At 42.1% G+C, this 11,244-nt stretch overlaps 1 protein-coding gene and 1 long non-coding RNA gene across 14 annotated transcripts; one reads left to right on the forward strand and one right to left on the reverse strand.

Annotated features, from left to right (window-relative positions):
- Nucleotides 1–685: 685 nt before the first annotated feature.
- On the reverse strand, nt 686–9,206 carry ntm (neurotrimin). Of its 13 annotated transcripts, none has more exons than XR_015863143.1 (9): nt 4,024–4,245; nt 3,252–3,484; nt 2,979–3,104; nt 2,784–2,912; nt 2,574–2,694; nt 2,319–2,470; nt 1,538–1,803; nt 1,343–1,465; nt 686–1,200 (listed from the first exon to the last, which is right to left on the reverse strand). XR_015863143.1 is itself a non-coding variant. In XM_088399022.1 (9 exons), the coding sequence occupies exons 1-9, from the start codon at nt 9,069–9,071 to the stop codon at nt 1,365–1,367; spliced, it is 960 nt and encodes a 319-aa protein (XP_088255148.1). In that variant the 5' UTR covers nt 9,072–9,206; the 3' UTR covers nt 686–1,364. The 13 variants fall into 13 exon arrangements, 10 of the variants coding, with proteins under 10 accessions (XP_088255148.1, XP_088255141.1, XP_088255140.1 ...); XM_088399022.1 differs by adding an exon at nt 9,011–9,206 and having other exon boundaries at nt 686–1,465; nt 1,768–1,803; nt 3,252–3,391; nt 4,024–4,117; XM_088399015.1 differs by adding an exon at nt 9,011–9,206 and having other exon boundaries at nt 686–1,465; nt 1,768–1,803; nt 4,024–4,117.
- Nucleotides 9,207–9,407: 201 nt separating this feature from the next.
- LOC148386786 (uncharacterized) lies at nt 9,408–10,463 on the forward strand. Its single transcript, XR_015863140.1, has 2 exons — nt 9,408–9,810; nt 10,163–10,463. It is a non-coding gene; the product is annotated as an uncharacterized LOC148386786 (long non-coding RNA).
- Nucleotides 10,464–11,244: the final 781 nt, after the last annotated feature.

The following is an 11,244-nucleotide window of genomic DNA, read 5'->3' on the forward strand; positions in this document are numbered from 1 at the left end:
ATCTCAGATAGTGTTGATGAGAAGTATGATGTCAATTTTTTGCCATTAAATGACGACTAGCTTTGGCATTAACTCAAGTTGTGTTATGTAAGGTCACATGATGGACCACCATCATCATCAGTCATTTGATTTCGTTCATATAGCAAATTGTCAGCTACTCTGTGCTACTTTTTTACTTTCTCTCATCAGAGGAGTTTTGTCGTTAAAAAATGGAAACGTAAGCAGTGTGACACTTTATTTATTTTATGTTAATTTTACATTGTTGTTCAATAAATTACAAGTTCAACAAAGTATCGGTGGATGCAACTGTATTGACACCTGATCAAAAATCGTTTTTGGAAAAGCAATGCAAAAATGACTTTCCCTAATAATTAGCTACTTTGTTGGAAAGGTAACTAACTAATTACATTTAAGAAGTGATTGGGCCAACACTGGTTTGGACAGGGCGCGTGTGTGTGTTTGTTTGTTCTGAGGTCCTAAGTAAATATTGGAAAAAATAATCATAAGAAATAAAGCCGTCAGTCGCCGTGGAAACGAAGGCCGGTTTCAAGGCTGGATGCGCTGGAAGTGACGTGATTCCGCCTCAAAAGTGGCCTTGGAAGGACACTTTCTCAATAAGAAAATATTCATCATTTTTTAATATTTTCATTTCAAATGTAGCTGTAGAAATAACCAAGACGATCTATTTAGTCATGGAATGTTTAATGAAAAAGACGTGACAATAACTGAGTTCAATTCTTTGGGTGATTAAAAATGTGCATATTACTGAACAGATCCATTTGTATGTAAAGGTGTTAAAACAATCCAACAGTTGAGTTGCATTTGAAACTCATATCACCAAAAAAAACAAAAACCCCAGTCTCTTTCTATCTTTATGAAGTCAAATGATGTTTCCACCATTTTCATCCGTAAACATCCTGGTTAGTAAAAACAAAAGCAACAACAAAGACTTGGCAAAACAAAAATATTTGCCTACATAAATACAACTTCATATTTCCAACTGTCCCCAGTTTCAAAAATAAATAAATACAATGAAATTATTTTACAAAAAAAAGAGAGCAACTCCAGGCTAAGCTAAATTTTTTTGACTTTTCTTCTCCAGCTGACCTTGAGGTATTTAAGATTCATTTTCAACACTTGGTTAAAAAATGACTCTTCCCGTATCATTCGCAGTCCTTTTGAGAATCGTAAAATATTCTTCTGAAAGTTAGGAGAAAAGCCAATTCAATTGTGCCATCCTCAAATGGAAACTGCATCAAATTGTTATCACGTGTATTAAGGGTGCAGCTTTGTGGACTGCTGAGCAGAAGTAGGAAACTATGTAGCCAATTAACATACGTACGTCTCATTGTGAAATCCATTCTTCAAAGTTTGAGCAGAAAGAGCAGAAACACTATGGAGAGGAGAGAGGTGTCTATGTGCACGCCCAATGCCGACCCGCTGCCATCCTGAACTGCTCTCGGCCCTGAGAGAAACGATGGTGTGTTATAGTGCACGCAGAACACCGAGCTTTTAAGCTCATTAAAATGATACTTACAGTGAAAGGCGAGCATGCAAAAATGAAAAGACATGTCACTCGGAGAGATGAGAAAGAAAGGTAAAACACAGAAAGATTAAGGAGGGCTAACACTGATCATTTGCACAAATATTTACACATGACGTGCAAAGCATCTCTTTAGCGGAAGATGTGAGATGAGTGAAAAATGGCAGGATCTGTCATGCTGAGAGGATTGCATCTAGAATTGCACATCCATGTCCAATACTAACCTTGCAATAGTGTTGAGCGAGTGGGTTCAATTGCCACTACAAAGGGGGGGAATAAATCAAACACAGCAACATGTGGGCAACAAAGACATCAAATTGGAGTCCCCTCACTGACTTGTGCATTGGGGTTGCTAAGATACATCAATCACAACGAGAACTACATCAGTCAATGGGATGTCTCGCAAGCATTTGAATTCATTTGTGAACAACATTTAGGCACATTTTCCAGAAATGGAGGCATATTTCTGAAAAAAAAGAACTAAATGAATACAAATAATGATTCATATTATTATTCAGAAATAAATGGTTGTTTTTCTGAGTTGAATTTGCTCCAGTCTTAATGTTAGAGAAGAAGCCAAGCAAGCACAAGCTATGTCAAATAGTGCATCCACTAATTCACAGGTAAGATTGGAGACACACACACAACATTCACAGTACAAAAAGAAAAAAACAGGCAGGAGCTATTTTGAAGGGGACCCAAGGAAAAATAACATTTTAGGAGGAAAAGGAAACGTTATCTGTTGAGTCAAGCCATTAGGAATTCACGGACTTACCGTACATAATAAAACTTGTATTGGAACTCCCAAGTTTGTTGACGGCGACACAGGTGTAATTGCCGTAGTCGCCGTCGGAAACATTCAAAAATGTCAGTTTGGAGAGTGAGCCGGTGTTTACAATCTCCATGCCATCAAAGCCATTGAGGAATCTGATGATTAAAAAAAAGATGGATGGATCGATAGATAGATGGATGGATATCCTGCAAGTTCCTGCTGTTGGTGCCATTCCAAAGAAAGCGAAAGCAGCCATACCTTCTGTCATTTTTAAACCACTCAAAGTCAGCTTCAGGTACGGCATCAGCCTCACACTCCAGCACGCCTCTTTGTCCCAGTCTAACGCCAATATCTCTTCCCTCAGACACAGTGGGAGCATCTGAAACAAAAGTCAATCAGCATCAGCAGCAGCAGCATCATCATCATCTGGCGAATGAGAGCAAAAGCATGGATGTTTTCACCACTCACAGTTGACGGTGATGTCTAGCGTTTGGGTATCCGTGTCGATGTCGCTGACAGCTCTGCATTCGTACGTTCCCGCTCTCTGTCTGCTGATGGATGGAATTTCCAGGTACTCGCTGTTTGTTTCCAGGTCGGCTACACACGGCACGCAACATTGTTCAGCTGTCTTGCTTTTCACTCATTTCTATTTGGTACGTATACCTGAAGGTGAGATGAGTTTCCAGCTTATGGAAGGTTCGGGTTTCCCGTTGGCTTGGCACAGCACGCTAACGTCGGAGCCTTCGTTCACCACCATATCTCTTGATAGATTGACGATTTTTGGTGGGACTGTGAAAGTTCAAAGAAACCTTTTCTAGCTTTGAATCCAAATCCAAATCCAGCTGAGCTGTAGTATTTGTCGTATTTTCAAGGGCAAAAATGCAAATATTCTTGCTGGCAGATCTGCTCGTTATTACTTCTGTTGTCTTGTCTTACCTTGAACAAGGACGTGCACAACATTGGTTGTAGGTCGCCTGCTGGTCTGGACAGCACAGACGTACTGGCCCTCATCTGTCATGTCCACATTTTCAATCTTGATGGTAAACTCCTCTTGATTAAGTGTCACCAGACTCACCCTGGGATCCACAGACCATTTTTCATCTCCGGCATATAGTATACTTGAGCGATTTAGCCAGGCCGTGTGTGTGACAATTTCCCCCTGTGCACACCTATGGAAGGTGGAAAAATAGCAGCAACATTTTTGGGGATGGAGGAAAATTGTCAATTATTATTGACGACACGGATAGTAGTTTTCAATAAGTTTTGCCCCCAAGATGATTGATCCAAAAAGAGCCGAAAAAATAGACACGCAGGATGATTTAACAGTCAGATGACGAGACAGAAATTCCAGACAAACCGACGCAGTAGCCTTTACATTTAATATCCGAGTTTCCCGACAGCATTTGAATGCAGCATAAATAAATCCCTCTGTCTCTCCGGTAAGCCTCCGAAAGCACAGAGGAGGGAAAAGGTCACCGATCTCTTCGACAAAGTAGAAGTGCGGATCTATTCGCAGTGCAATAACAACTCTTTTTTTAAATCCATAAACCCAACCTACAGCAAGCACCCTGCACCCGTATTATCGTCATTTATTCTCACATATCTTTGCTGTAGTTACAGAACCATAACTCATGCTGTACCATGTGTGAATGAAATAACCGAAAAAGATGTATTTATTTCTTCATGATTTGGAAGTGCGCTGACTCACCTGAGAGTGACTGTTTCTCCTTGTCTGACGGTAATATTGTCCATAAAATTTTTGTCATATTGAGACTGGCCTTGACTGTGGACGGCGGGCAAGCCTGCAGGCACAAGAAGCAAAACCCTCAGACAGAGAAGGGCTGTGCACTTGCAAAAAATGACAAAGTGTCCATGAACAGACATTATATCCCATGTGAACAAAGAGTCCACGTTGACCCACTGAACATACTCTTAGAGATTATCACACCTCCCCCCCCCCCCCCCCCCCCCCGCTCGTTCATTCGTCTTAATCCAAATCTTGTCGTTTAGTTGTGGCTCACAGACGCAGTCCCTTATTCCAACTCTACTTAGTTTTTTAAGAATAGTAATCCCTCCTGACAGCTTGCAGCCACGTATATCGATCAAGATGGCAATGATTATGATTATTTCCAAAAATAGGCTGTCTCCCACTTGTCATATTGAACGACATTAGTAGTGAAGAAATGAATCAGAGTGAGTTCATTCATTCCAACGTGATTTGCAAACATCATTACAACTGCTGTGTTGCAAATTGGATCTACCCAGGAAGTTGGATACTACATTTGTTCCAATTTGACATTGTTATACAAGCACTATTTTGGATGAAGTTTGCTACAATTCTATCCGGTAGAAAAGCACTAAGCCCTTTTGGATGGGCACTATAAGTATACAGTATCAAACGCTCATGCAGAGAGATTTATAGCGATCGCATCCGTCTGTTTATCTCCACTGCTTGTTCTAATTTGAGTCCCAGCTGACTTACATATCCAAAGAAAATTGAACAGTTGCCTTTGAGCTGGCAATCTGTCTTTAGTTTGTATATACTGTACAAAGTCTCAGATAAAAGCAAAAAATGCTTAGGAATTGGGTGAAATCCCATTCCATCATCACATGTAAACATTTGGAGCGATCTGCTCGGTTTGAGTTCCCGACTTGTACCAGAAGCATGTGAGCACAAGCAAGGACGTTTGATATGCCATTGGCACCACAGGCAAATTCAATTCCAGCACAGGCAATAGAATTGACTCTCTCGTTGACAGATTTACACGTCCCCGGCTGCTAGAAAGAATAGCGGCAGAAATCCTGCAAAAAACGGTCGGATGAATGACACACACGCACAGGTAGGAACCTGTGACTTGTTTCATTTATTGACTCCACACACAAGCCTGTTTTCATTGAGTGGCTCATCAGCCTCAGTCATATCAAATGGCTTCTGCCAGATTGTTAGTATGTCTCTGCGGATTGTTTTGATAGACTTGATAGAAAATGGCCGCCATGGTGCATGTTTCAATCAAATACATTGTTATAATATTCAGTTGAAGTGTTTTTGTCAAATGAAATTATAAATGAAAAAAATGGAAAATGGCCGCCATGGTGCATGTTTCAATCAAATACATTGTTACAATATTGAGTTGAAGTGTTTTTATCCAATGAAATCATAAATGGGGAAAAAGAAATAGAAAATGGCCACCATGGTGCATGTTTCAATCAAATTCATTGTTACAATATTTGGTTGAAGTGTTTTTATCCAATTAAATCATGAATGAAAAAAAGACAAATTTAATTGAAAATGGCCACCACGGTGCACGTATGAATCAAATCCATGTTTTTGTGTTTTGATCAAATGAGATGATAAGAATGGAGGATCCCATGAAGCTTTCGATTCATTTCCTGAGGCGTCACTGCTATCAAACAATGAAGTTTAGTCGGAGTGCCCGCAGCACACAAATGGCGCGAGGAAAACAGGAACAATCCTTTCCTTTCCTTTCCTGCCTCTCTCATCTTTTGCCAAACAGCAAACGGGTCAATAAGCCGTCATTATAGAGCTTCACACTTCGGTGGCTGCAAATCGACTGCCAGCGGGAAGATGGAGTAAGGCAATGATGCCAAAGCTGATGATGAGACATCATCGCTCATCTTGACTGCCGGATAGAAAGAAAATAAAAACAACTTGCTAGAGTAACACGATTTATTACCTCAATATGGTGCCACCGTATTTACTTTGGTCACCCAGGGGGAATTTGGGGCATTGTGGGGTTCATATTTAGTTCCTTACTAAGGGGGAGAGGGAGGGGCCCAATGAAAAGAATGCACTAGATCAAAGTTTCAGCGGGGTGCATATGAAACTTGTTTTGCTTTTAGTAACTTGCTCGTAGGATACATAGCGCTTTTTCGATTTGGAGAAGAATCAAATATGTTGAGTATGTTAAGAACACGGCATCAGCGAGGCTGGCTGGGATGATTTTTAGTCAAGCAGCCGGGTGTCAAACTGTGCGGCTTAATTGTTCAACTGAGTTAGGGTAAAAAGCAATCACATCTCAATGACTACCCACTGACACTTTACGGCGCTTACTTAGCGGAGCAGCAACATGGGCTAAATATAGGGCCAAGCCAGGCCAGGCCATGAATTGAACATCGATCAGCGTGAATGATGTGAAGGTGGAAAGTCAGACAGACGTCAGACAGCCCAAGTCTGTCTTGGGCAACGCCAGTCCATGATCTAGCTTTTTCTTTCCCTGCACCGCTGCATTTATTGTATCTACCCAATCTTGCCATTAAATCAATTCTTTGCAGGAGAGAGGCGGTTTTGCTCTAACGATCACCGACAAGAGCTGAAGTAGCAGCGCTGGGATCATGAAAGCAGAGACAACTGGAAAGATGGAGCAGGAAATGACTTCTCGGCGTGCTGTGCTGGGCTGGGCTGGGCTGGGCCATAGGAGAGAGAGACTGTGCCTCGTGCACCACCAAGTAAAATACTTAAACATTTCCACTCTCATATTCTTTGATTGCCACAAGAAAGCGGCGTAGTTCTAAAGACCATCGAGTGGATTTTATAATTGCCTAACTGTGCTCAGTTCTCCTTGTTTTTTGAAACGCTTTGACTACATCGGGGTCACGCTAGGCTAATAATAGACGCCTTCAGCAATCAGCACTGCTCAACACCATCATCGCTTTACAATCATTCCAATGGAAATATGACGAGCCATCCAGTTATTGTGTTGTGTTGTTAGCACCAAGCACATGATAGAAGAGCTTTTCTTTCCTGCACCTGGAACGTTCTGACACAAGTCCCAATGGAGCCGTTTCTAGTTGCAACATAGCAATGGATTTTGCATTTTTTTGCCAGAGAGAGAGAGAGACAGATGTATTTTGGGGATGTATTTTCTATTTAGAATTTTTGTGTGCAGAGCGAGAGAGAGAGAGAGAGAGAGATGACGTAGATTAAGTAATAGTTTAATGCCACCTAGTGGAGAAGTGATATATTTTAAATGATAACGATATTTTGATTTCATCCCCATCACACGCTTCACACATGATTTTGACAATTAGCCTTCACACAACATGTCCACTTTGCTCCCTGTGAAACAATCTTGACTTTTGATTAGCAAGTCTAAAGTGAACTATGCGCTTCATGAATAATGAAGTGGTTTCCTTCTGGCCTAATAAACGTACAGTTACCTAGCAATAGTCATTCCATTCAAATTCACCTTCAGGCCACGCTGCGTATGTTTTAATCCTCCCGTGCATCAGCGCAAGTATCGACATGATGTCAAAAGAATAGTGAGGGCAAAATCCTGATAAGGATGAAATGAAAAAGAATGGACTTTCCCTCCCAGACCAAGGTCTAATAAATGAAAAGAGAGGATGCTGGGCATGGCTTCGCTCACCTTTCTTGGCTTCGTGGTGGGCTGGTATGATATTCGCTAATGAATGGAACGTGAAATGAATGGATGCTTTCATTCTCAGACGGGAGGGTTCTGCCTCAGGTCCATCGTGGTGGGGAGGCCATCTGGTGCCCATGGATCATGCTCGGAATTGATTATTTAAGGGTGAATGGAGGTATTTTATTTGCGTTTCACCAACCGCAACATTTGAGTGAGTGTAGTCATTAGGCTCACAATTGGACGAGAAAAAGTATTCATTGTCTGGTACAAAACCTCGGTGCGCCGTCACCACAAGGCCACGGGTGGAATATCCATGGAAACCAGCTCTCAATAAATGACAAGTTCACAAATGTTGCACAGCCACTTGTTGGTATTATTGGAGTGACGTTTAAGCGTGCAAATCAAGCACAAGACTTGGGCAAGAAATACATACGCAGTGACAGCTCATATCAGCAAGGACCGCGCAATATTTTCACGGACTGGCTTTTCAGGTGCGGCGGCGGATAAATGCAACAAAATAAAACCATACGACCGGCCGTAAAAACAATGCTGTTGTGGTGCTGAAGGAAAGCAGACCAACAACATCAACACCAACACAGCCTTCAACCCTTAGTTCCATGAGAGAATTCTCTATGCGGCCCGGTACCACATGATCCACAGACTGGTACCGGGCCGTGGCCCTGGGCTTGGGGACCACTACTCTACAGCATGTTCTGCTCTTCCTTGAGGACTTCCTTGAGGCTGATAAAAATGCAGACAGAAAAGTGGATAATGGCTTCATTAGGAGGAAGGGTTAGCCGCTACTGATTAAGGCGGATTAAAAAGCATTTGTTTCAACATTTGCGGAACCTCGAGTGCTGCATTTTCATCCCCAAGACGCTCATTTGAGTCAACTAACAATTGACTGTATAAGAAAGAGAAGCCCCAGAATTGGGAGCCGGCCGGGTCTCCTTCTCCGGATTCAAATGGTCACATTGGTACGGCTTAACTTGATACGACTTGACCATGAAGTCAGTGTGGATTAGGAACTACTACTTAACTTGTCAGCGAGAACCTCCTTGGCAACAGCTTGATCGTGTGTCCAAATAATCACCACTGACAAACAGAATCTAGCAGTCTGCAAATATTCCCAAATAAGCGTCAAATTAATTCCACGGAAAATAAATATATAGCCAGTAAGTGGCATGTAGACTCCACTTGAGTGAGAAGGTTTAATTAGTCGGCTACTGCGACATCCAATCAAACCGTGAGTGAGCGAGCGAGCGAGCGAGCGACAACAAGTGTGAGAAAAAATAATAAACTGTTACCGACCTTGCCCTATCAACAGGACGGCCATCCCAACCAGCATAGCCCAATATATTGGCTGTGTCATCTTTACTAATCTGTTTGTCTTCTAAAAATTCCCAAGTGTTTTTATCCACGTCCGCGTCGCGTCCTCCTCTTTGGGGTAGGCAGACAATCCACCACCGCGGCGGAGACGACGCTCCAAAGTCTCCTTCAACTATGAGCTGGTGTTGGCTCGTGAGTGAACGATGGGCTCAAAGGAACGACTCTTTACAGTGAACGGGAGTGAACGGATCACTTTAGGAAGTGATTCGTTCACTCTCGTTCACTTCTCGTTCTTTTTTCAGTTCATATGACTTCAACCAGTAGGTGTCGGTAACGCCCACTGAAGCTAGTGCCACCTCGCCGTAAAACAAAACGAAGAAGAAAATGACGTCACTTCCTGTTGACAACGAGTCGTGAATTGCATTTCCCGTTCACCAACAAACGAATCTGTGAGTGAACGAGTGAGTGAGTGAGTGAGTGAGTGAGTGAGTGAGTGAGTGAGTGAGTGAGTGAGTGAGTGAGTGAGTGAGTGAGTGAGTGAGTCGCATTTCGAGTTCATCGCGAGAACGGGTCAGTGAGGGGACGAATCGTGACTTTCCCGTTCGCCAACGAGTCAATGGGTCAACTGCCTTCCTTCCTTATTGCCTTCCTTCCTTCCTTCCTTCCTTCCTTCCTTCCTTCCTTCCTTCCTTCCTTCCTTCCTTCCTGCCTTCCTTCCCGTGCGTGCATCAACGGATCAGTCAGTGAAGGTGTTGCGTCGTCTCCCTCCTGGCGTCAACTATGTAAGTCAAAATGTCTAATTACGATTTGCCAAGGAAAGAAAGAACCACTCACTTCTTTTGTGCTCGTTTTCTCCAAGCTAACGGCTAACTTTCTTGCATGAAGGTATGGGCCGTTATGCAACAACGGGGAGATCGATGATGCTTCTCTTTGGCTCATCTTGATTTTAGAACACTTCAAATAACGTGGATGCATATATACGCCTAAATATTGTTATCCAATACATCTACTGCAATTTCACATTAGATTGCTGGTTTTAAATGTACTTTTATTATTATTATTATTCTGCTCTCCACACCTTTTTTGAATTGTCTACACTGTTTGTACTATGTGTCCTCTCTGCATCCATTGCAGCCTTATGTGTCCTCTCTGCAGCCATTGCAGCCTGGTCATCCTAGAAGAGGGACCCTCCCATCTGTGGTCTCTTCTCAAGGTTTCTCATCTCCCCTAGCTGGAGTTTTGAGTTTTTCCTTGCCCTCTTGGGAGTTTAAGATCAGTTTAAGATCACGGGATGTTTGAGAATATTTGTCATTTTCACATGTCCTGAGTGTTGTTGTTAGTCACCTAAATGTTGAACAGAGGCTGTGATGTACTGAAGTCAAATTCCTTGTTTGGCACGCTCAAACATGGTGAATAAAAACTCTTGAATCTTGAATTATTATTATTATTATTATTATATTATTTGTTTTATTATTATTAAACATTCAAACCTGTTAAAACTTGTCTGGTGTTTTATTCCTTGTTTTTATTTTTTTGGGCATGAAAACCAAAATCTGACATTTGGTTAACTCCTTTATATGATGATATGTGTAGGTACACCTCATGGATACTTCAATAGGTACACTACACGAGGTAAAAAAAAAAAAGAGAATAAACAAAGGGTTAATTGCACAACAAAAGCACTTATAGGCATTTTCTGACACCTGGGATCGAATCAACCTTTCACTGACCAAGTGCCCGTGTTATTAACCAGTCGGCTATTTCGACTTGACCGTCCTGTGTTGTATGCACTGTTTTGTACTGGTGATGTGCATTCCAGTTCATACGTGAACCGAATCTTTAGAATCGGTTCACTCAAAATATTTGTTCAAAAGAATCGTTCCCCAAATCGTTCGCTACACTAGGTGTACCTAATCACAGGCCACTTCAATAGGGAAAAAGCTTAAGTGAAAGTGAAAGGTGCCACACCCGCCCTCACCCCCACTTTCTGATTGGTTGTTTGATCTGTGACGTCACTTAGACACGCCATTAGGTACCATTAGGACCATGATATTTCCCTATTAAAGTGGCCTGTTGTTAGGTACACTTGAAAATGGCGGTGTACCTAATGGAGTGTCCGTGTGATACCCTCGTTAAGCGCAGGTGCGTGAAAACTTTTAGCTCCTGCGGAACGTGAAAGAATGTATTGAATGTGTTGTTAACATTAACAGGTCATT

Source organism: Syngnathus floridae, chromosome 15 (assembly GCF_059516105.1).
Source record: "Syngnathus floridae isolate MCC-2025c chromosome 15, RoL_Sflo_1.0, whole genome shotgun sequence".
NCBI lineage: Eukaryota > Metazoa > Chordata > Actinopteri > Syngnathiformes > Syngnathidae > Syngnathus > Syngnathus floridae.